The sequence below is a fragment of the Bos mutus genome, chromosome 7 (assembly GCF_027580195.1).
Source record: "Bos mutus isolate GX-2022 chromosome 7, NWIPB_WYAK_1.1, whole genome shotgun sequence".
Taxonomy (NCBI): domain Eukaryota; kingdom Metazoa; phylum Chordata; class Mammalia; order Artiodactyla; family Bovidae; genus Bos; species Bos mutus.
This window is the reverse complement of record NC_091623.1, coordinates 13,512,361-13,538,851: the sequence shown is the minus strand read 5'-3', so window position 1 is coordinate 13,538,851 and position 26,491 is coordinate 13,512,361. Positions and strand designations below refer to the sequence as shown.

The 26,491-nt window shown below is 41.0% G+C and overlaps 1 protein-coding gene across 10 annotated transcripts in view; it reads right to left on the bottom strand.

Moving 5' to 3' along the window:
- LOC102280712 (V-type proton ATPase subunit S1-like protein) overlaps positions 1 to 26,491 on the bottom strand; it is a 72,059-nt gene that overhangs the window by 12,328 nt on the left and 33,240 nt on the right. For 6 of the 10 annotated variants that reach the window (XM_070373080.1, XM_070373082.1, XM_070373078.1 and 3 more), the window contains 2 exons: positions 24,264 to 24,501; positions 17,079 to 18,841 (listed from right to left, as the gene is read on the bottom strand). In XM_070373080.1, the coding sequence (XP_070229181.1) occupies positions 18,539 to 18,841; positions 24,264 to 24,501 (541 nt within the window). In that variant the 3' untranslated portion in view covers positions 17,079 to 18,538. Of the gene's footprint in view, positions 1 to 6,931; positions 7,023 to 14,166; positions 14,302 to 17,078; positions 18,842 to 24,263; positions 24,502 to 26,491 lie in introns of those variants that run through there. The other 4 variants (XR_011464684.1, XR_011464683.1, XR_011464685.1 and 1 more) reach the window with 3 other exon arrangements.

Genomic DNA, 26,491 nt, shown 5'->3' with positions numbered 1-26,491 from the left:
TACCCCAGAGTCTGGCTGAACCAGGAATAGGAGGAAAAAGAACGACTCGACTACTTGTGTATCTCTGGCAAAAGGTTTAGTGTAGGACAAGGTTCAACCTAATCTCTAAAATAAATTTTTCAAATATTATTGGTACAAACTCAGTCTGTTCCCCATTACTACAGATACCAGGAATTAACTGTAATTTTGCTTCCATTTGATTCCCCGTAGGGACAAAACCACAGTTTTAATGCCAACACATGCACATTCTAACATTACAGTAAACGTTTTTCTGACGCATTTACAGATTCACAAAAAAAAAAAAAGAGAGAGAAAGAGAGAGAGAGATAAACTGAAACATTTGGCTAAGGCTTAGTTACTTCTCTGAGAATCAATAATATTTCAGAAAGTGGAACAGTGGAACAATGTAGAAATTACTAAATCCATTCTTTTAAAACCCTCAGGTTAGAGTTTGAATTACTAGAAAAAGAAAGAAATGCAAATTGTTTATTGTTTTCACATGTACAGTAAATTCAGAAAGTTGTACTTCTTTCAAGAACCATATGGGAGAGAGAGACTTTCTTTTCATCAGGAGTGGTTTTGCTTATTATGCCAAGAGCTAAAAAGATGTTTTTAATAACCAAAGCCAGTTTGTTATACAATCTGTCTGGATCTTGCTTGTAAGAGAGATGAAGGTCCCTTGGGTAGGAAATAGAGGGCGATGGGGGAGTTGTCTGAGATGATAGAAAAGTTGTGCAAGAAACGCAGTCCAAAGGGAAGTATCTTTAACTCATGGTTGATAGACAAACTGGTTTGCATATTTCATTGAGGAACCATGGGAGGTTACTGAGGCTCCTTTTGTAAATACAACCATGTTCTTTATGAGGGGAATGTGACAATGAATTGAGTGCTGAAAACATGTCCCCTAAATATCCAAGTTTGGTGCAAGTGAAGGATTCACTTCAACCATGGCCTGAGAGGGCCTCAGAGAGAAGATGACTGCTCTTTGAAAATGACGTGAATCAACGGAAGGCCAGAACCCTGCCTCAGAGGCTAGGGGAAAAGCATTCTTAGGAATGAGAGTGATCCTGAGAGGCTCACACAGCTGTGTTTCCCTAAACCTGTGTTTAAAGAGGACACATCAAAAATTAGTGCCAGACCTTTACAAAGTGTTCATGGTTCATGATGAAATAAGAAAATTAAGGAAAATATATTGCATTTTTCATAAAGTTAAATAAAGCCATTGTAAAGGTCAGTTCTTTATTATAAGAGTATATCCTTCCTATAGTTCTCAAGTTAAAATATGCTTCAATATATTACATTGAACCACAGGAAATTGCCAATATTCAACTGTTTTTGACCTACAAAAATGGCAATTTCCTTGGTTTCAAGCTAACATTACATGATGACGATTGGATATAGGAGCTTGTAATGGCTCTATATGGCAAAATACAGACCTGGTAACCATATGTCAGTACCCAGATTTATTTTTGAAATTTTTCTATTCCATAAAATCCACATAACTATAAATTGCTATTAGAGAGCACTCAATTAGCAGGCTTCTAGATTTTGACTATTGTAAAATAAAAGAAAACAATTTTTTTTTAAAGGACAGCTTAAAAAAAAAGACAACTCAGATGTTGAATAGAATATTACAGACACTGAAAGCTAGCTTCACAGGAAGGAGGGGCTGGAATCCCTGAGTCTTAGACATAAGGAGTATCATAAAGACATATGAGACTCTGGGCTACGAGAGATTGTCCAATCCCTGCCCCAGCCTGATCAGGAAAGGAAATTGCTGATTATTGTCATTTATATTTCTCCAGTGGAAGGACGCAGAAGTTGATCCTCCATTGGAAAATAAAGTTAAAAAATCTATTTGGTAACTTGGTTAAAAAAAAAAAAGAGTTCCAGAAAGTAAGGTGTGGTTCCTGCCAATAGTAGAGATTAAGAATAGTAATGCAGTCCTCTGGTTCTTACAAAAGATATCTGTCAAAAAAAAGGGTTCCTTTATTTGACCTTACCAACCACCACTCTAGCACAATTAACTGGCAAACAGTGGACCAAATAGGATTCTCTCTGAATGAGAATTTGAATTTATGGAAGTTGAGCTAAAAGGTCCTGAGGAGTGAAGTCTGAACCTGCTATTTTGAAATGGGCACAATGATACAATGTATAAGCAGAGAACTGAAGAGAGAAGAAGTGAGACAAACATACAGAAATGATGAGAGATCTTGAGAAAGAAAGAAGTGGAACAACAGCAAGGCAGAGAAAGTAGCTTGCTTGTCTGCAGACTATACTCTAGTTCCAGGGCCAGTCTCTCAAGACAGCTGGATATTGGGGTCCAGACCCCTTGAGCTACATGAGACTAATTTTACTTTACTTAAGCCAGTGTGGGGGAGTTTCTGAGTCTTACAAACAAAAGATTCCAGTTGAATTGTAAAGTGATCTATTTAGTAGGAGAAGAAACTGGATTACCATCAGAACTCGCCAAGAGTAGTAGCAACCTGACTATGTATTGTTCCTTTTATCTCTTCCATATATGGTTCATCCTTAGCCCTTTCTTTCCTCTTATGTGGCAGGCGTGATAACTCAGCAGTGGATGTAACCTGTAATTTGGAAATGCTTCTAACCTTAATGACAAATCGGTAAACTTTGGCTGCATAGCAAACCACTCCAAGCCATAGTGGCTAAAAACAACCAAGTTTTAGCCACAATTCTGCAGGTGGGCAATTAGGCTGACTTTGGCTTGGCAGTTCTTCAGGTCTCAGCAAGGCTTATAGACATCTGTGGTCAGCTGCTGGGTCAGCTGGGTGCTGGCTAGTCTGGGGTGGCCCTCTGCTCAGATGGCTTATCTCTCTTCCAGATGGTCTCTCACCCTCAAGCAGGTTCTTCCTCTGTGATTATTTACTTGACAGCTGAGCACTGTTTAGGGAGAACTAGTGGATTCTTAGGTGGAGAACCAACCCAGCATCACTTCTGCTGCATTCCATTGGCCAAAATCAACCATCAAGCTAGGCCAGATTCAAATGCTGGGGAAATACATCATTTCTTAAGGTAAGCAACTGCACAGTTACAGCACAAGGGATGCAGATAAAGAGAAGGCAATAATTATGGCCATTCTGCAAAACATCCACTACAGGGGGCCTTCCACAGGGTCTATTAACAAAAGAGATTTTGCATGGTTCTCAGTCCATCTCTGCTCGAAGACCCTGGAATAAAGGCTCTTTTCCATTTCCCTACTGGCTTCCTCCTGTCATATATAGAGTCATAGGACATGGAGGATCAAATTCGAGGCATGGGCTCACAAAGCTAAACTATGGACTTGGATGGTTGCAAGACATGAAGCCTAGAATCTGGAAAGCCAGAGACAGCTGGTTTTAATAGTCTAAGAGAAGATTCTAGCCAAAGATTTGCAAACTCTGTTAGGCGCAGATGGTGCATTATGACATGGCAATTTAAAAGTATCTCTTTTAACTATAAACTTCCAGTTATAAGATTAATAACTGTGGATATAATGTACCTGTTTATTATAATTAGTAATACTATATTATATACTTCAAAGTTGCTAATTGATTGCATCTTAAAAGATTTCACCACAAAAAAAAAAAAGATACGGTAATTATGTTACATGACAGAGGTTTAGCTAACACTATGGTGGTAATAATTTTGCTCTAAGTATATCAAATCAATAGGTTGTACACTTTAAACTTATAAAATATGTCAATTATATATCAATAAAGCTGGGATTAAAAAAGAAAAACAAAGTACAAAAAAAAAGTATCTCTTTGATGTGCTATTTCAACTGACACTACTTGGCTACAAAGATGGAAGATGGCATCTTCCTTAAGAGCCTCTCCCACTCTTGCATGGACTCACAGTCTTTCCAGAGCCACTAACACAAGTTGTACTTATCCAGGCTACCAGTATCAAGGAGACTAGTAACAATGATCTGAGTGACACAGAGCATAAAGCAGCGGAAAATGTCTTACTGTCACATCCAACAGAACCTGAGAGCAAAACAAACTAGACAAGCTAAGAGAACTTTGTTACTTTAGTGAGCTGTGTGCTATGTTTAGTCACTCAGTTGTGTCCCACTCTTTGCAACCCCATGGCTTATAGCCTGCCGGGCTCCTCTGTCCATGGGGATTCTCCAGGCAAGAATATTGGAGTGGGTTGCATGCTCTCCTCCAGGTGATCTTCCCAACCCAGGGATCGAACCCAGGTCTCCTGCATTGCAGGAGGATTCTTTACTGTCTGAGCCACCAGGGGAGCCTGAGAATACTGGAGTGGGTAGCCTATCCTTTCTCCATGGGAACTTCCTGACCAAGGAATTGAACTGGGGTCTCCTGCATTGTTGGTCCTAAATAAAATCCCAAGCCCAAGTTTGTAAGTGAACAACAAAAACCCTTGAAAAGTCATGATTTTCCAGACACAAAACAGGAAATATTAATGGACACCTGGGGATAATCAATAAGGAGCCAGAAAACGCCCTGCATGTAGATTGGCATTTACCTGATATAATTCAAAAGACATCAAATTTCCCAGGATTAGGTGGGGAAAACTGAAAAAAAAACCCAAAAACCTGAAATTTTCACTATTAGAGTAACTCTACGACTTAAGAGTCTGCAAGAAATCACTATAAAAATATAAATGTTTCAAATATATTTTTAAAAAGAAGTCACTGCTTTATTAACAATTTATCATGTTTCTATTAGAGTTGAAATCCTGAGCAAAAGGAAAATAAAAAAGGAAGTCTTGATGGAAAAAGCAGATGGGGGGAAAGAAAGAACTCAGTAGGAACTTCGAGTAGACACGGGTTTACATAGGGACACAGAGCACAGAAAGAGTAGAAGGAAGAGTTTTGTGATGACTCTGTGTCCTTCGGTGGTTTGCCTGGAGCCAGTACTGTGGAGAATGATGGAGACTGGCAAGGAGAGGAGGAGTACACAGAAGGAGAGGACACTGCCCAGACACTTGGAATTTCCTTTTGAGTCCAGTTTCACATCAAGATTTCCTATTGTCACAGTGACAAATCACCACAAACTTAGTGGCTTAAAGCAACACAAATTCATTATCTTGTAGTTCTGGAGGTCACAAGTCCTAAAATCAAGATGACAACGAGTCCCCAGAATGTCACCATTCTCCAGGCGTGGTCTCACTGGATCAGTACTTACCAGAGGCATGGATTTCTATCCCTCGCCCACAATGCTTCTGCCACTGTCCGTGGACTTATGGAATGTCTTACCATGTTATTTTACAGCACTGCATTTCACAACAAATGAAATGCAGTCAATGGGCCCATCCCCATGGAATTCACTGGTTTTCCCATGATGCCGTCTTGGAGTAGCCAACTTGACAGAACGACAGAATGGCTTTTTGAACACTCAGTTATAGTGCCCGAAGGGTGACAGTACTTTTCAAAGCTGGGGCATTATGGACCAGGAGGTAGTATATAACTTGACAACAAACGTATAGTTCTATTTCTCCCATTAGCAAAATTCATGAATCTAAGATTCAAGGAATAGAAATAGGATTAACAGCTCTCACTAATACCCCTAGTGATTCACTAACAAAGTGTTTGCTATTCATCCCTGAAACTTTAGGCTCAGCTTATTTGGACTCAATAGTTCCCAAAAGAGGAATGCTTTCAGCAAGAGACAAAACAGTGATTCCACTGAACTGGAAATTGAGATGATCGTATAGACACTTTGGGGTCCTTATGTCTACGAATCAACAGCCAAAAGAAAAAGGTTCCTGGGGGGCAATTTTATCCAGAGGACATTTGGAGACACTTTTGTTGCCATAAATGTCATAACAGGAGGAGAGTGAACTAGCACCTCATGGTTAGAGGTCAAGGATGTTGCTAACCATCATATGATGCACAGCCACTACGAGAAAGAATGATCTAGTTCAAGATGCCAAAAATATGGGAATCCTGCATTGCTCACATGATCCTGGTGAATGACCCTCACTATCAAGGGGAAATTAGGTTGCTACTGCACAATGCGGGTAGAGAGGAACTCTGGGGAGCCCATCGGCATTGCTGTTATGTGATTGAAATCCGTGGAAAACTAAAACAAGTCAATTCATGCAAGATTACTAATGGTCCAGAAACTTCAGGAATAAATGTTTAGGTTACCTCACCAGGAAGGGAATTCCAATTGCAGAAAAAGGCAGTTATAAACACCAGCTAGACCATGTAACTAACTGCGGAAATGAGAAATATTCCTGCATTTCTTCCTTATTTTGATATGAACATCTGTGTACACACTAAATAACTTTTATGTTCCTTGCTTCTCCCATTTCCTGAGCAACTAACATAAGATATATGGATAGTTGTTAACCTTATATCTCTGTATTAAGGTACAGGGTAACAAAGCAGGAGTTTGAACAACTTAAGAGAAGAATGAACATGATCAAAAACACAAAAGGGAATCAGTATACACTTAGGAGGAAAGGGTTAGCATATTTTCAGTTGTACACAGGATAGTTGTATCAGGTCAGGCAGAAGCAAGACTTTGCTAAAGTACTTATTTTTAAAATAAGCATGTTTTACAGAGATGTAATGGCAACCCACTCCAGTGTTCTTGCCTGGAGAATCCCAGGGACCGGGGAGCCTGGTGGGCTGCCATCTATGGGGTCGCACAGAGTCGGACACGACTGAAGCGACTTAGCAGCAGCAGCAGCAGCACAGAGATGTATATGGGTGCCACGCTGGCAATGGGCAGATTATGGTGGCTTTGTAAACATCAGTATAGCTCAGCTGAACTGTGTTTCCTAGCATTCACTTCCCTGTGTGTCTGGTTAAGGTGAACCATATCTGAGGAAACTATTTGCAGGAGATTTAGAAAGCGGAAGTGCAGCAGCCACCATATTATATTTAACCTTCAAAAGATAGAGTTGGGTGCATTTGTAGCTCAAGCATATTATCATTTATCTGCTGGTTTACCTTGTCGGCACAGGGCAGCACCCAGGCCTGCAGCTGCTCTACCTTTTCCTGGGATCTTCCTTCCACATCTTCCTGGGACATTTGTCTAGCTCTGTAACAAAAGCACTATTTAATAAAGGATGGAGACAGTGAAAACTGACACAGGTCCCAGTTCATTCTCATGATCCTGGCTCCTCTTCATGGATTCTAGCTTGTTCTTGCTTTCCCCCCACTTTACATCCATCTTCCCTTCCCAACTGTTTGCAATGTAGACTTCAAGTTTTAGCATCCAACATGAAGACAATAGGCCCAACGAGTCTATTTAACCACACCCACAGTTGTACATAATGTCAGATCTCTGTAAAAATCCCTCCCCCCACACACATACCACATTTTATACAGGCCCTATCTAGGGCCTACCACATTTTCCACGGCCCTAGAAGGATCTCAAGCATTATGTTCTCATGAAAGTATTTTTTTGAAAAACTTGTAAAAATAAACTGTTTCAAACTCAGTCAACTTAAAATTTTTTCATGTTATTATCTGTTTTCTCTTTATAGATAGATAATCACCTTCATGCCTAATTTAAATTTATAACTTTATATTCATTTCCCCAAAGAGGGTCTTCTAAATAGTGCTTCAAAATCAGCAAAAGCCCCTGCAGAGGTCTCCCTGCACTCCAGGTCAGTTCAGAATCAATCTCTCTGAAAACAAATCAGAAAACCTTTTGCAGCTGCAGGATGAAATAGATGGAAACTGCAAACAAATGGAGAAGCCTGGCAAGTCCTGAGTTCTGACCACAAGGCATTTACACATGAAGTAAATTCATTTCAGCTTACATTAAGGAAAATATCACTGTAAGAAGGAGGGTTGTACTGGAAAATCAGGCTCAGTCTTGGAACATGCATATCCTCAACAAGAAGAGGGATGGAACTGAGAGCCTGGGAGCTCCAGAAATGGGAGAAAGGCTAATTAAGAGCACAGGAGCGGCAGAAACCAGAGAATGACTAATTTAGAACATTTATCCAAATCTCCACAAGCCAAATCTCCTGGACCCTGGATCCTCCCGAAGAACAGAAACATTCGTAACACAAAAAGAGACTTTCAGATCTCATTGGAATGATTCATTGAAGTAGGAACAAGAATATGCCTTGTTTAAGGAGAATTTGAGACTATGGAGTAGGTTTCTAAATCCAGTGCCTCACATAAATGTGACAACAAACTCTTAAGGCCAGAGATGAGTTCTGCTCAGAATGCCATTGCTTGATACAAATGAACACTTTATCACTGTAATAGGGTTGGAAGTAAAATTTAGCTTCTTAAAAACTGTGACAATGTTCATTTTACAGTTAAGTATTTTATTAAGAACACAAAAAAATTTGTTTCATATTTCTAAGGTTTTCTGTGATAAATTTTGAAAAGCTAGTATGCATCTTTTATAGCCTAAATAGACTTTAAAACATCTTTTAAAAAGAACTACATTCATTTTATATATGTACCAGGCTAGATGGATAAAGGAAAGAGAGAGATGCATCAATAGATGAAGAGCTGTTACTTTAAATTTGACTGTAGTTTGGCCTGGGTAGGTTGAAAAGAAAGAATTCTGAAGAGGGAGAAAGACTCTTTAAGAGCTACATCATATTCCCTAACTTTCAGTAAAAGTCTGTGACATTCATGCCAGTGTCAGACAGCAGCTCCAGGAACTGAGAGCCATGGGAAAAGGTGAGGTCACCAAGGAGGAGTCTGAAAATCAACAGAGGCAAGAAATCAGAACTTGAAGGAACAAGAAGAATATAAGTCACTACTGCTCATGCCACCAATCCACCCTCCTGAGGAACTGTCAGCTATAGAGGAACAGACGTTTCTCCCGTTAAAGCGACTCACACCACATTATAAGGAGAATAAACTAAAGGGTGACTCCAGAGGATTTGGGGACAGGCAGGTGGCCACCCTCAAGGGTATAGGTGTAACAAAATAATAACCGTTACAACAACTAAATTTTACTTACCAACATGTGTCCTATTTTCCCCGCATAAAATATCAGAATGTCCAAACTGCATTTTAAGTTCCATTTATTTGGAACTTGAAGTTTTACTCGAGTATCATTTGGTCCTTATAAACTGCTGTTGATCTCATTGCAGTAACTGAAACCATCATATAGCAAACATTACAAGTTCTATCATAAAAAGAGAAATTTGAAATAAAGACAGATTGTCCCAAAGAGCTACAGAAAAACTGGATCTGTTCATTTCATTACCTTCTGACTCTTAAGGTATGAGGGCATGAAAAGCAAGAGCAGAGACAGAGTCAGAAGGGACAACTCTTCAGTATTCTCCCTGGAAGGTTGCGTTCCTTCTCTGTGTCTCCACTGAGGAAGGGCAAGTAGCTTCTCCAGTTGGTTTCCCAGAAGAAAATCTATAACATTGAGGAACTTGATACAGTTTTCTCACCTCTCTGGAGTATACCTTTTTAACCTTTCTCTATAGTCTGGCTCCTTACTTCCAGTCCAGGCACTCCTAGCTGCAGAGGCATTCGACTTGACAGGATGCCCATACAACTCGTTGGTGATGGTTGTTTGTAAATGGATGTTCATTTGCATAAATTGGAGAACAGTCAAGGGCTGTACTACAATAATACCACTCTCACACTCCAATATGCCTTTTTAATGAGAAAGCCTCAGTTTGTTACCTGGGAACTGTCTGTAGCCTGTAACTATTTCACCTACCAAAGGACCTTTATGCAGCAGGGATCTCAAACAATCACCAGGCTGTAGGGTCCTGAAAAATGGGGCACAGAGTAACATGTGGGCACGTCTACGGGAGAGTGTTACACGTGTGAACATCATCGTTCATAAAGTCACAGTGGGCAAAAAATATCCACCACAACCTCAGAAATGCTGACTTATCCTACAACATACTCAAGTTTCTTCTATCTGATTAAAATATCTGTTTTAAATTCTTTCTGAGAAACTACTAGCTATAAAAAAATTGCAACAAATAAATTTTAATTTTTCTAAATCTCTGTATAAGTCTAATTCCCAACAGGAAGCAGGCACCCTCAAAATAGCATAATTTAAGGAGAGTTTATTCACAAAGGGACCATGGGCCCATTTACACAGATCCCAGTAGTGTAAAAGGAAGATCCCCTGGAGAAGGGAAAGGCTACCTACTCCAATATTCTGGCTGGAGAATTCCATGTCCATGGGGTTGTAAAGAGTCAGACACAACTGAGCAACTTTCACTTTCAGTAGCATATAGGAGATCCATAAGACAGAGTGCAGTAACCTGGAGCTACGATCAATAGCATTGATACCATCATGGAGTCCAAAGGGACAAGGGAATAAGAAATGACTAAAAGCCAGGAGAAGGCAATGGCACCCCACTCCAGTACTCTTGCCTGGAAAATCCCATGGATGGAGGAGCCTGGTAGGCTGCAGTCCATGGGGTCGCTAAGAGTCAGACATGACTGAGTGACTTCACTTTCACTTTCCACTTTCATGCATTGGAGAAGGAAATGGCAACCCACTCCAATATTCTTGCCTGGAGAATCCCAGGGACAGAGGAGCCTACTGGGCTGCCATCTATGGGGTCGAACAGAGGTGGACACGACTGAAGTGACTTAGCAGCTTAGCAGCAAAAGCCAGGAGTCATGTGCAGGAGGCTAGGTTAAGAGAAGCAGTGATCTTTAGAGAAGGGATACAACCAGCCCAAGTTATTCCCTCCAGGAGAAAACTGGGGCAATAAACACCATGACCTATTTCTGGTCCCTCTTTTCCATAAAGTATGATATTCATCAATGACCTCCTATTGACCAAATCCAGGGAAAAAACACTTACATTCTTTTCTTCATCTTTCTCCAGAATTTGGCATAACTGACTACTTCCTTCATCCTGAAAGACTTTTTGCTTTGATTTCTAAGACAATATTCTTTTCTTGGTTTATCTTCTTCCTTCTCTGATTCCTCCTAGGAGATCCTTTAACAGAGTTCTCCTTCTCATCCTACTCCATAAATAATGGTATTCCCTAGAGATCTATTATCAAACTATCCTTTTTCCTTGGCTGATCTCATTCATTTCTCCATCACCACTACCACCTTGTTTACACAAGTGACCATTATTGCTTGTCTTAGTTTGGGTTTCCTGAGAAGCAAATCCTGAGACAAGGATTTGAATGCGAGTAGTTTATTTTGGAGGTGATGCCAGGAAACATCGTTAGGGGAGCATAGAAGCAAGACAGTCAAGAAACAAAAGTAGGAAAAAGTAGGAAGTCAAGAAATATCTGGAGTAACAGGCAAATTTGGCCATGAAGTACAGAATGAAGCAGGGCAAAGGTTAATAGAGTTCTGCCAAGAGAATACACGGGTCATAGCAAACACCCTATTCCAACAACACAAGAGAAGACTCCACATGGACATCACCAGATGGTCAACACTGAAATCAGATTGATTATATTCTTTGCAGCCAAAGATGGACAAACTCTATACAGTCAGCAAAAATAAGACTGGGAGCTGACTGTGGCTCAGATCATGAACTCCTTATTGCCAAATTCAGACTTAAATTGAAGAAAGTAGGGGAAACCACTAGACCATTCAGGTATGACCTAAATCAAATTCCTAACAATTATACAGTGGAAGTGAGAAATAGATTTAAGGGACTAGATCTGATAGACAGAGTGCCTGATGAACTATGGTCAGAGGTTCATGACATTGTACAGGAGACAGGGAGCAAGACCATCCCCAAGAAAAAGAAATGCAAAAAAGCAAAATGGCTGTCTGAGGAGGCTTTACAAATAGCTGTGAAAAGAAGAGAAGAGAAAAGCAAAGGAGAAAAAGAAAGACATACCCATTTTAATGCAGAGTTCCAAAGAATAGCAAGGAGAGTAAGAAAGCCTTCCTCAGTCATCACTGCAAAGAAATAGAGGAAAACAATAGAACTGGAAAGACTAGAGGTCTCTTCAAGAAAATTAGAGATACCAAGGGAACATTTCATGCAAAGATGGGCTCGATAAAGGACAGAAATGGTATGGACCTAACAGAAGCAGAAGATATTAAGAAGAGGTGGCAAGAATACACAGAAGAACTACAAAAAAGATCTTCACAACCCAGATAATCATGATGGTGTGATCACTGACCTAGAGTCAGTCATCGGAATGTGACGTTAAGTGGGCCTTAGGAAGCATCACTACAAACAAGGCTAGTGGAGGTGATGGAATTCCAGTTGAGCTATTTCAAAACCTAAAAGATGATGCTGTGAAAGTGCTGCACTCAATATGCCAGCAAATTTGGAAAACTCAGCAGTGGCCACAGGATGGGAAAAGGTCACTTTTCATTCCAATCCCAAAGAAAGGCAATGCCAAAGAATGCTCAAACTACCGCACAATTGCACTCATCTCACACGCTAGTAAAGTAATGCTCAAAATTCTCCAAGCCAGGCTTCAGCAATACATGAACTGTGAACTTCCAGATGTTCAAGCTGGTTTTAGAAAAGAAGGCAGAAGAACCAAAAACTAAATTGCCACATCCGCTGGATCATCAAAAAAGCAAGAGAGTTCCAGAAAAACATCTATTTCTGCTTTATTGACTATGCCAAAGCTTTTGACTGTGTGGATCACAATTAACTGTGGAAAATTCTGAAAGAGATGGGAATACCAGACCACCTGACCTGCCTCGTGAGAAATCTGTATGCAGGTCAGGAAGCAACAGTTAGAACTGGACATGGAACAACAGACTGGTCCCAAATAGGAAAAGGAGTACATCAAGGCTGTATATTGTCATCATGCTTAATTAACTTTTATGTAGAGTACATCATGAGAAATGATGGATAAAGCACAAGCTGGAATCAAGATTTCTGGGAGAAAATATCAATAACCTCAGATATGCAGATGACACCACCCTTATGGCAGAAAGTGAAGAAGAACTAAAGAGCCTCTTGATGAAAGTGAAAGAGGAGAGTGATAAGTTGGCTTAAAGCTCAACATTCAGAAAACAAAGATCATGGCATCCGGTCCCATCACTTCATGGCAAATAGCTGGGGAAACAGTGGAAACAGTGTCAGACTTTATTTTGGGGGGCTCCAAAGTCACTGCAGATGGTGACTGCAGCCATGAAATTAAAAGACGCTACTCCTTGGAAGGAAAGTTATGACCAACCTAAACAGCATATTCAAAAGCAGAGACATTACTTTGCCAACAAAGGTCCGTCTAGTCAAGGCTATGGTTTTTCCAGTAGTCATATATGGATGTGAGAGTTGGACTATAAAGAAAGCTGAGTGCTGAAGAATTGATGCTTTTGAACTGTGGTGTTGGAGAAGACTCTTGTGAGTCCCTTGGACTGCAAGGAGATCCAACCAGTCCATTCTAAAGGAGATCAGTCCTGGGTGTTCATTGGAAGGACTGATGTTGAAGCTGAAACTCCAATACTTTGGCCTCCTGATGCAAAGAGGTGATTCATTTGAAAAGATCCTGATGCTGGGAAAAATTGAAGGCAGGAGGAGAAGGGGATGATAGAGGATGAGATGGTTGGATGGCATCACCAACTCAATGGACATGAGTTTGGGTAAACTCCAGGAGTTGGTGATGGACAGGGAGGCCTGGTGTGCTGCAGTCCATGGGGTCTCAAAGAGTCAGACATGAATGAGTGACTGAACTGAACTGAACTGAACTGAAGTAAGGCAGGGCAAAGAAGGGAGTTAATAAAGTGAACATTATCAAGCAAACATACTCCAACAGACAAAAGAGCATAGTCCTACTGAGGAGATCCAAGTAATGGTACAAAATACATTGTAGAATTATTCCAAACAAGGGGTAAATGAGCTGGGATAACTATACACAACTCCTGAGAGTCACTGCATGAAGGCTATTCCCAGGGGCATTATATCCTCAGCACTTCCAACCTCCCATGAACACAGGTAGAGCAGACTCTGAGGGTACTTACTGGCAATGGAGAGATGAGACAAGGTGCACAGAAATGGTAAGATGTAAAGGTGGACACTGACAGCATCTGCTAAATTTACAAGTTTCCGTTTCTAGTTTGCCCCACATTCATGCACCCACCCACCTACTTGGACCTCTACTACAGGATGGCTTTCAGGAACCTCCCATTTTTCACTCCCACTCCTACCCTTACCTGTTTTTCCTTGATTACAGAGATCACCTTCTACCAGCACCCAGAATAAGTTATCTACTGGTCAATTGTGAGTTGCGAACCAGGCTAGGCTGTGTTTCTGCAGCACTAACAATCACAGGACAATAATCACATACCTGTGTGTGCCAGTCACTCAGTTGTGTGCAAATCTTTGCTACCCCATGGACTCTAGCCCTCCAGGCTCCTCTGTCCATGGGATTCTCCAGGCAAGAATACTGAGTGGGTTGCCAGTTCCTTCTCCAATCATATACCTACTGGGTTAATAAAAAAAGTATCCAGGGGAATAGTGTCAGTCCTTTATCTAAAAGTCAGAACATACCAGAAGTGATACAAAAAAGTCAGATACTGGATAAAGCATAAAAGTGCTCAAACATTAGATATTAAAACTAAAGGTCATCTTTTAGGAGGTCTCTTCTTCAGTCAAGAGTTCTCTTCTTAAGTCATTAACAGACAGCTCCATGAAACCACCATGATGGCTCAGATAAGGTCTTCTTACACCAGAACTAGCTCGTTTATTGTTATTATTATTCAGATAAATAAGTATTTCAGTGGACTGTCTAGCTGCATCTGCCATAGAACACTTCACCATTAATAAACATAATATAATCTGACTAACACTCCTGGCCTTAGCCCCTTAAGGCTGCTGTGCTGCTATTTGACCCCTCCTACTCCAGGATCCCAGCACTCCTTTGAGACTAAGGATTCCAGTTCAAGGATAGCATCTCTTACTTCACCCATAGCCTAGAGGACAGTTGCTGGAACACTTTTCAAAAATTCTGACACTATGTTCCCATTGTATTTCTCAGTGCTATGGCAAAAGGAGTATCCTCCTCCTGTCTTTTGCAGAGGAAAACAGTTATGAGCATGGAGAACAGATTATACATGACAAATCCATTCCTATATCCCAATTTTCTAAGTTTAACTTTTTTTTTCCTCTATAGCATACCAAGAAATTTCTGGCCTATTTCATTGTATCTGATACTGTTGAATTCAGATTATAATCAACCAACTGAGAAAGCTATTAGAAATACTCTCAGCTGCTCAGTCAGCACAATCCAAAATCTGGTAAGAGAACCTATCTCAAAAGACTCAGCTTGGCCTAAAATTATATACCTCACTCTGAGCTAGTGCCTCCAGAACCCATTCGCACATATATTCCCTAAGTCTTATTCTGTATAAATTAGTAAATCTTGCAATTTTACTCTCCCATATTTGACTTTGCTATTGGTCCCCTGGGATATGCTAGAACACAACACTAGTTGTCTAGAAGCATTGAGGAAAATGGGCAGGGTAACTGTCTCTGGTAAGGTTATCAGAGGACCTTCAAGCAAGGCAAGGATAGTTTCATCTCAGAGAGGATGTTTCTGCTGGCAAGAAAAACTTAATGGAGTTTGGGAATTTTATATTCTTTAAGTTGTCTAAATTCTCCCAACAGTTACCATTTTGATTTCAATTTTCTATTTTGAAATAAATGTTCTCATGAGACCTGGCAAGGCTATGAATTCCACTTGCAAGGAAGTTTACCAATTTGCAGGATCAGACCTGTGTCTGATTTTCAACTACATCAGCCTTTTGATTGGAGAAGGAAATGGCAACCCACTCCAGTGTTCTTGCCTGGAGAATCCCAGGGACAGGGGAGCCTGGTAGGCTGCTATCTATGGTGTCGCACAAAGTCAGACATGACTGAAGTGACTTAGCAGTATCAGCAGCAGGAAGGAAGGGTGGAGAAGACAATGGCACTCCACTCCAGTACTCTTGCCTGGAAAATCCCATGGGCGGAGGAGCCTGGTAGGCTGCGGTCCATGGGGTCGCTAAGAGTCGGACACGACTGAGCGACTTCACTTTCACTTTCAAGAGATCCTTGCAGATCAGTTATATAGACACTCCCTGGATTTTATACCATGCCTTGAGCTGTGAATTTACAACCCTGAGCTATCATTTTCTTTCTGTAAGCCCTGCAACACAGCCAGAAAGAGCTAGCCTACCTTTCACGGTGATCACTATGCCTGAGGTGAACGTGAAGTCACTCAGTCATGTCCGACTCTCCGCGACCCCGTGGACTGTAGCCTACCAGGCTTCTCCAGTCTATGGGATTCTCCAGCCAAGATTACAGGAGTGGTTTATCATTTCCTTCTCCAGGGGATCTTCCCGACCCAGGGATCGAACCCAGGTCTCCCGCATTGGAGGCAGACGCTTTAACCTCTGAGCCACCAGACCATGCCTAAGGTAACTATATATATATATATATATATATATATATATATATATATACACACACACATACACCCTAGTTTGCCTGGAGTGATCCCATTTATATCTGTTATCTTAGAATGGTTAATGACATTCATTTTCACTTTCAAAAGTGTCCCAGCTTGAACAATAAATTATGTTGACCCTTCATGTATCTACAGTCCCTCACAGCAGCAGTTTCTACCACCAACGGACACTCAAGGCAACCATAATTAATTTTTTATGGAATGGTATGGCGATCAGTTTCCCATCCTCTAATGCTAACAAATCCCACCCTGATTTAAAGCTAAAGAGAGTCAGATAATCAATCGTAGATTCCTGTTTTCTTGAAGGTGTGTTCCCTGCAATCACCTTTGTTACAAGTACATAAATCAAGACTCCTTGTTGCAGACTAAAGAATCTATCCAGCTATTAAAACAGAAAGAATGCAGATCAACCATGCTTCAATTAAAAAAAAATTAGTAATTCACTACAGACTAGTAGGAACTTACAGAGTTCTGAGAGGGCTGCAACCAAATCTACATTCACAACCAAGAATAACGCAACCAAAAGAAATGTCCAGGAGAAGGAAATGGCAACCCACTCCAGTGTTCTTGCCTGGAGAATCCCAGGGACGGGGGAGCCTGGTGGGCTGCCGTCTATGGGGTTGCACAGAGTCGGACACAACTGAAGCAACTTAGCAGCAGCAGCAGCATGAGTAAGTGCCTACTTCAATTGTGAATTAATGATGGCTTAAAATATTACATTTTTGCAAATAAAACTCAACACTGAGAGCTGCTCAAGAGCAGGAATACCTTGTTTTATTCTTGGGATCCCCAGTTCTTAGTATGGCTTCTGATTTAGAGCAAGTGGAGGTTAATAAATGCATAAATGGAAAAAAAAAAAAAAAGAAATGTCCAACAAGAGACCGTTTTATCAATCCCACAGTCATTATCATTTACACTTGGCATCAAAGGTGACTCTAGACTATAGACCCATCACCCCAGACCACAGCTGCCCAAAGGATCCAATGTCTCTGTGCATCACTCCCTACCCCACATTGTTCTCAAATGCTTTTTAATTTTTGGACAGGGTGTCTTAGTAGAACCTAGTTCATGTGTGAAACCCTAGGTAAGGAAATGCAACGTAGCTTTCACACAGAAAGCATATTAGAAACGCTTCGGTAAGGATGCAGAGTGAGCCATTCTTCAGTATAACAAGAACTGAAAAGCATTATGGGGAAATCCATGAGGAATAAAATGATTATAAGATTAGTGGTGGTTCCAGAATTTCTATTAGAAAAGAGTTTGGGGGAAACTCTCTCATGGGAAGGGGGCTTGGAGCTGTGTTTGCATAGCGCACATTGGTTTCACTTAGCTTAGTTGTTTATTTCAAGCGGTACCTAGGAGAGCTAATGGAAGTCTAAATCAGACAAAGGAGGCAAGCCCTGGCACCAGAATTAAATAAGAAAGGTAAGATCCTGCCAAGATTATTATTGGTCCTTCAGAGACTGAACTGGGCTGCCTCTGAAGAGCAGAGCAAATGTCAAGGATGCCCTTGAATAAAGTATTCCACCATATTGACAGGAGTCTTCCCTAAACAGTGCTGTGAAAGAGGGAGAAAAAAAAAAAAAAAGGACTACTTTTTAAAACAAAATTGGGATATAACTTCTGAAAAATGCAAACTATGTTAAAAAATGTTAAATTCTGAACTTCCAGATAACCTTATATTTATCATTTATATATTTATCACATCCAAACTGGCACAGGCAAGGAGGACCAAGTGTGTTTTCCCTTCTCTATATTGCATCATTCTCTTTTATGGCGGGGGGCGGGTGGGGGGGGTGGGGGGTGGTGGTTTAGTCACTAAGCTGTGTCCGACTCTTGCTAACCCATGGATTATAGCCCACCAGGTTCCTCTGTCCTCGGGATTTCCCAGGCAAGAATACTGGAGTGGGCTGCCATTTCCTTCTCCATTTTTGGGGGGGAGGTGTCCCTAATTTGAAATATTCTTCTACTGTCAAAGCACCTTGGGGCAGCAATCATATTTATCTCTGTGAGATTAAGATGCCTTTTTCATTGCTCCAAGTCTATCTAAGAAAGACAGTGGATGCCCCAAAATGTATTTTTTGCATGTATTTCCTTTATAAAAACCAAGACTTTTGGCGAAGACCTTGTATCACAAAGCCAACAGCATAGAACACAAACAACTCCTTTCGGAGCCTACTGCAGACCTTCTGAGGGAAAGGGAGCTGTGCTGTTAAACATAAATTTTGCAGATCTGTTGGCTTCTCAGTTCATAGCATTCAGCTCCCTGGCTCCTCAGCAGCTCCTTCTCTTCTGCCGTGTCTTGAGCTGTCAGCTGGGGGAAGTGGGCCGGGGAGGCAATGAGGTCATAGTGCCGGTCCAGATAGCGCAGGTAGATGAGCATGTGCAGGGCGTAGGCCAGGACCAACAGCAGCAGCAGAGACATCACCAGGCCGATCAGAATGGCTGGCGAGAAGGAAGAGGTGCAGTCTCGAGCCTTGGCAAACTGTCCCCCCTTGATGGGAAAGCCTTGGATCTGTCAGGAGACAGAAAAGAGCTAAAGTGGCGTACTCTTTTTCTTAGAAGATCTACTTAAGAGCTTGGCAAGGAAGGGGTTCTGGACCCTGATTACTTAAATTTAAATACTGGGCCATATTTGCTGAATAATCTAATCACATTATCTAAAAAATGCTAGTGAAACTTAATTTTAAATCAAGGCTGATCCAGAAACTCTGGGGTATATGGTTGTCATAATTAGGAGGCCAGTGAAATTCAAGGCCCTGAAATAAATTCTCTTTTAATCTGATCCTTAGTTCATCTAAAACCAAAATGTCTGGTGTCTCTAAAATTCAAAAAGTCTACACAAAATTTTACAAGTGTTAATATAAATTTCACAAAGAATATTAATTCTCAGTTCCTCTGCCTTTGATTCTGCTGACAGTAAGTAGATAGGAAGAGTCTTTTAGGGGCCAACGTCATGATTCCTAGTGAGGTCAACTATAGATAACAAAAGCTAACACTCATTGAAGATATTTATTTTACTTACCAAACACTGCCTCATTTAATACTTACAAAAGCCTATGAATAAGTTACCATTTTACCCTAATTTATGGATGAGGAAACAAGTACAGAAAAGTTAAGCAACTTGTCTGGAGTCACACAATATTAAGTTCAGTGACACTGTAATTCAAACCAGGCAGTCCGGCTTCAGAGTCACTTCTTGGTTTACAACTCTGGAACTCCTGGTATATTGTGTCTCTTCTTCCTCCCATCACTAACTCTCCTTCTTTATCAGTCATACCATGCAATCTTGGTACTATTTTTGGAAGAGCTATATACCCTTTTGCAATCTGCCCAGAAAATAGAAAGAAAAGCTTTCTCATATATACAAATGAGGTGATTTAATTAATTAGAACTAAGAGAGGTTCAGGGCTTCCCAGGTGGCTCTAGTGGTAAAGAACCCTCCTGCCAATGCAGGAGACATAAGAGACAAAGGTTCAATTTCTGGGTCAGAAAGATCCTCTGGAAGAGGGCATGGCAACCCTTTCCAGTATTCTTGCCTGGAGAATCCCATGGACAAAGGAGTCTGGCAGGCTACTGTCCATAGGGTCTTACAGAGTCTGATACAACTGAGGTGACTTAGCATGCATGCACACACAAGAGAGATTCAACTCAACAACTGGCCCCAATATCTAAGTACCATCACAATGAAAGAAACAGGAGCTACAGAGTCTACAGAGTAAGACTCTAAATAAGAATAATCATTTGTGGAAGGCAGCTTTCACATTCAGCTGGCTTTTAGAATATAATCACCAATAGCATTACCTCATTCAATCACCTATGTGGTTTAAAAGAAAATTGAATTATCCACGAATGCTTTATTGAGGATTCATTTTTATGTCTTAAGGGGGCTCCTTAGCATTTTCTATGTTAAAATGATTGTAGCCCCCCTATCATACCATAGAACTATTGCTCACCCAACTATTAATATCTGTGCTTAGACTGAGCCAAAACAACTCCTGAAGGAGACTCTTGGCCTAGCTTTTGGGATACTTGGCCTGCCCACTCTGTGAAGAGGCAAAGTGACCTCCTCAGGCACAAGCCTGAAGAGTCAAGCTACTCAATGATAAAAGATGGCCTCATTTGATGCTACTATGCTGTGCTTAGTCACTCAGTCATGTCTGACTCTCTGCAGCCTGCCGGGCTCCTCTCTCCATGGGGATTCTCCAGGCAAGAATACTGCAGTGGGTTGCTGTGCCCTCCTCCAGGGGATCTTCCAAACCCAGGGATTGAACACAGGTCTGCTGCACTGCAGGAAGATTCTGTACCATCTGAGCCACCAACGAAGCCCGAGAATACTGGAGTGGGTAGCCTACCCCTTCTCCAGGTGATGCTACAGCTCCAGCCAAAGAGAATGTCCTCACATGGACTGCCACTTAATTCTTTTTTTTTTTTTTCTAATTTTATTTTTAAACTTTACATAATTGTATTAGTTTTGCCAAATATCAAAATGAATCCGCCACAGGTATACATGTGTTCCCCATCCCGAACCCTCCTCCCTCCTCCCTCCCCATACCATCCCTCTGGGCCGTCCCAGTGCACCAGCCCCAAGCATCCAGCATCGTGCATCGAACCTGGACTGGCAACTCGTTATTGAGAACAGTATCTGTGGAGGAGGCCTGAAGGATATGCTGTCTATCCATTTTCTGGACTAGAGGTTGCAGATCCTCTCTATCTAGTCCACAGGTAAGTTCTGTTTGCTCCTAACATCCTAAAAGCCTCCCCCAGGAAGCTAGATTTCTATCTTTAATCAAAAAGTCAGAAGATCTGGCAATATTGGGCTTGCATTCCTACAAAGCAAAAATCATCTGGGGTTGAATAAAATATACTGCTTGTAATGCCGGCTACACTTTGCCACAGTCCCTAGCTGGCCTGCCTGAGGCATCTGAGTTCAGCATGAATGTGACTTCACTCTATTCCTAGAACAAGACAGAGCAGCAAAGCTGCGTATGTGGAATGCAGCCTTTTGCATACGTACCTGAAGCCCCATCACCACTGCCTCTTCCCTGGACTGGGCTTGAGTTCTGCATCTGCCCACACAAAAGGTGTTTTACAAGGTTCGCCTCCGACACCCAGTGCTCTGTCCACTATGAGGCTGCTGTTGACGATGTTGGCACCCATCACACACAAGGATGGATGTGCTTGTCACTGCACATTTTCAGTAGCCTTGTGGATCCCATGAACATGTGAGGGGTGAGTCTTTCTTATGCTGGCTGCTCAAAAGCTTCCAAGCCAAATTACTGTGCCGCTTCCAGCCAGGGCAGACAGATGGTTGTGTGCTTTTGTGTACCAGCTTTACAGGATTTAACTAATCTATTCTATTATTCTTCCCATTTTTTGTTTTATATTTTTATTGGAAAATATACATGAAATCTACCATTTTAAACCATTTTTAGGTACAGAGTTCACTGGCATCAAGTACATTCACATCATGTGCAACCGTCACCACCATCCATCTTTGCAAAAACCCATCTGTACCCACTAAACACTAACTCTCCAGTCCCCTCTTCCCTTAGCCCCTAGTCACTGCCATTCTACTTCTTCAAATGTGACTACTCTAGTACCTCATAAACAGAATCATACAAACATTTGTCCTTTTATGTCTGGTTTATCTCACTCAGTATAGTAACCTCAAGGTTCATTTATGCTGTTGCATGTATCTGAATTTCCTTCCTTTTAAAGGGAAGGCTAAATAATAGTCTTTTGTATGTATATGCTAGATTTTGTTTTTCATTCATCCACTGACAGGCATTTGGGTTATTCTCATTTTTTAGCTATGGTCAATACTGTTGCTATGAATGCAGAGTGCACAAATATCTGTTCAAGTGCCTGTTTTCAATTCTTTTAGGTATATACCCAGAAGTGGAACTGCTGAATCACATTGTAATTTTATGTTTAATTTTTTGAGGACCTAGCACACTGTTTTCCATGGTGGCTGCACCATTTCACATTTCCAGCAGCAATGTACAAGGGTTCAAATTTTTCTACCTCCTTGCCAATAGCTGTTATTTTCAGTTTGGGAGATTTTTTTAATATAATAATATAATATTATTAATATTCATCCTAATATCCTAATATAATAATATTGTAATGCATTTACACTTTGCCTAACATCCTAATATAATATAATAATATTATTTATAATATTATATAATATATAATAATATAATAATCATCCTAATTGATGTGAAGTGGCTTGACTCTTTTTCAAAATACTTTTCTTGAAGTATTCTATAGTCATTTTAAGTCATTTCTGGACCAAGGTGGAAGTATAAATCAGTTAATTTTGTTCTAATCAGGAAAGATTATGTGTGAGTTAGTCCTTTTTTCATGATTACCTCTTCATTGCCCTTTCTGCCTGCTTCTTTTTTGAAAGGGCAGGAGAAAGAAATAGATATAATATATACTTTATAAGTATTATACAAATAGATACATACATTATATGTATTACAAAGTATCTTTGGAGCTAGACAGTCCACAATTCAAATTCTGCCTCTACCATTTACCAATTATACCACTTTGAACAGTTTTGTAATCACCAGCGTTTCAGTCATCTCATTTGTAAAACAGGGATAATACCAGCTATCTTGCAGCATTATGGTAAGTTTTTAAGACAAAGTATGTAGTATAATTACAACATTGCCACTGTTAATCCATGCTGCTGCTGCTGCTGCTAAGTCCCTTCAGTCATGTCTGACTCTGTGTGACCCCATAGACGGCAGCCCACCAGGCTCCCCCGTCCCTGGGATTCTCCAGGCAAGAACACTGGAGTGGATTGCCATTTCCTTCTCCAATGCTCGAAAGTGAAAAGTGAAAGTGAAGTCGCTCAGTCATGTCCGACTCTTCATGACCCCATGGACTGCAGCCCACCAGGCTCCTCCGTCCATGGGATTTTCCAGGCAAAAGTACTGGAGTGGGGTGCCATCGCCTTCTCCGTAATCCATGCTAATCCATGCCTAATGCTAATCCATGCCTAATATGGTCCTGGGTGTTGCTGCATATATTAGGCCATGAATTCTTTCCATCCATAAAGACAGGTCAGAAATCAAGAGGGTGGAGAAGCTCAGCCCAAATTACTGAGAAGTTAACTCAAAACCATGTCTTTCGAATCCTGAAATGGAAAGCCCTTCCCTACCCCAAACAACCACACCACACTTCTCCAAGCTAGGGGCAAGGGGAATAAATATAAATTTACATGTGGAAAAAATCAAGAAGTACTCAGAAAAGGGACATGTAAAACCCTGCCTATTTCAGTGAGTTAGAAGAACAAGTTAAGCTGTTTTAACAGGTAAACAGGATGAAATTGACAGATGTCTCTCGGCCTGAGATTCTGGTGGTGAAAAGGAACCTCTTGTGTCTCCATGACTTTCCCCAGATACTTTCAAGAGGATCTTTGGGATATGTTTGACTCCCTGGCTGACAGTTCCATTCCTATGCCAAATGCCAAAGCTGTCATTCACACTGCAGATGTACTTCTTATCTGCCCTGATAAGATCACTACTCCTCTCCCTGAAGGAAATAAAATAATTGTCCGACAGTTCCTCTCCCCAAAAGGGCCTCTCACTCCAGGAAGTGTCAGTCACCAGGCTTCATGCCACAGCTTCACTCTGGCTTAGATTGCTGGCATTCCTCACTGATAATTACTAGGGACTGGAAAAACCAGAATGTAAAAGCAAGTTCTTGGGATGAGGGCATGGGGGGATCACTGTGCAAGAAGAGGAAATACTTGATCCTTTTCTATTTCATACCTTAGAAGATTAAGAAGATAACTCATACCAATATTATTTTAAAGATATCTACTCCTCTCTTTTCCTTAAACGTCTATGTTTTCAAACACACACTGAGTTTCTTTGGCACCAAACACACAGGGCCACTGAGCACAGGTTTTAGTTTGTTACCTGGAAATCAACAAAAGTGACCTCCCACAGGCTTGACATGTCATTGGTGTCGCTGGGCAACAAGAGAGCATCGTATGCCTGCAGGCTGCTGACGCGCTGGCAATGGTAGGAGTAACTTGACGGAGCGTAAATGCCAGTTGCATTAAAAGTTGCTTGAATTGAGTTATTAAAAATAACCTCGACTCGGTGCAAACTATACCATCTCTGGATAGACAACTTGTAACTGGTAAGGGTGAATCTGAAAATGATTATAAAACAGTATTACCCCGAAAGCACTTTTACATTTGCTGACGCAGGGCATTGTCTACGAACGGTACAATTGCGCCCTCTTTTGTCAGGAAGTAGAACTGGCTCAGAAAGAGGCTTTACTTTCTAGCTACAAACTAGAGCTCTTCATGGGCGGGAATGAAACCAATTAACAGAGCAGCCCCCAAAAGTAAGGAAGACAAATTCTTACAAAAGGGGAAATACAACACTCTTTGTGTGTTTTTTTTCTTTTTTTTAATTAAAATAATTTTATTATTGAAAAAAATCTGAAAATTGAGTTGACAATAATACAGAATTAACTAAATAAATAATGGTCAAAATAAAAGTAGTAGTTCTTACAATGTGTCAAGCATCTTTCTAAGTTCCTTATGTGTATTTTATTTAATCTTCACTGCAACACCATGAGATAGATAATATCTTATGATAATCTCAAGAATAATATCCTCATTTCACAGGTGAGAAATCTAAGATACAGAGGGGTTAAATGACTAACAAGTAAGCACTGGAGCATTGGAGCATTGGAGCTGGGCTTAGAATCCAATATGAGACAAGAGCTCTTACTCTTAGCCATTTTGGAATGGAATAGTCTCTAGCAATACAAAAGGTGCAATATGCATATGTCATGATCACTCTTTTCATTAAAAAACATGTGTGACTGCATAGAAAAAAATTCTAGAAAGATATCAAAATGTTAATGTGACTATTCATTTTGCTACACACCTGAAACTAACACAACATTATAAATCAACAATATTTAAATTTTTAAAAAGAAAGCAGCTGAGATCAGTATAACTCAGGGTAAAAGCGTGGGCTTTATTCTGGCTTTGCCCACCTGGAGTTTACATTCCCGCTCCCTCTGGGAATGGCAACTTGGTGTATTAGGGCTGACCCTCTCCCCTCTCAGTGAAGTCTATCTGGTCCTGCCAGTCAGTGTACTGCAGCCATTTAATCATTGTGATTGGTTTAGAGAGGGCATACACCCCAGGCAGGGTCGAGAAGATGCAGTCCTGGTGCTTCTGCTATGGCTATGCTATAGCATCGGGCAACAGAGCTCTTTCATATTGCTTAAGTGAATAACTGCCAGCTGGCCACCGTCTTGCCAGCCTGAGAATGAAGCTGACACAAGGACAGCAGAGCCAAGAGATGGAGAAAGACGCTGCCCTGGTAAGGTCAGTTAAACGTCTAAACCTAACATTTTCAATCCTATTCATCGATCAGTTACCTTTTGGCTTTATGCAGTCAAAAGAGTTCTCACAAATACAGTTCTTATTAGTGGTAATGATAAGGGCTGTTCAACAACCTCTCTGGGTCTAGCTTTCCTCATCTGTAAAATAGGCTGGGCTTGTCTAAGTTGAAAGGCATGCTTGGCGAGTGTCCTGTGTGGGCCTGGTGCTGTAAAACATTCGATGTTATCTAGGACACCTGCAGCTCACCCTGGGCTCCTGACTCAGATACAAAAAGGTTTCTTAAGGGATGCAATTGAGCCTGGCCACCCCTGTCCACCGCAATAATCCCACCAAAAACGCTGAAGGCCAGAAGGTGGTGGACATCTCAGATGGGACTGGAGTCAGACATTCCAGAGCAGACCGCAAGAGCCATTCCCAGAAAGGGCAAGCTGCCTCTGGAATCCCCGGAAGTGATTCTCTTGAGCTAGGGCTACAGTAGAGCCTGCCACGTTGTCTGCAGCCCTGTTTCAGATAACGGCCTGAGACTGTTCTGACAGCCTCAGTGAGGTGGAAGCAGTGACACACCAATGAAACTGCTCAAAAAATCCTTCAAGACATGCATCTTGTCTTCAACCCCCTTTTCTTTCTTTCTTTTTGCCTCTAACCTAGCATTTCCTATGTTTAAATTTAGAAAGCTCTTTTCTCAATATCTGCTTGCATATCATGGGATACTAGTGTTTCATTGGTCATAATTTAGAACATACATGCCATCATCTTTCAGAGAAACCTTATAAA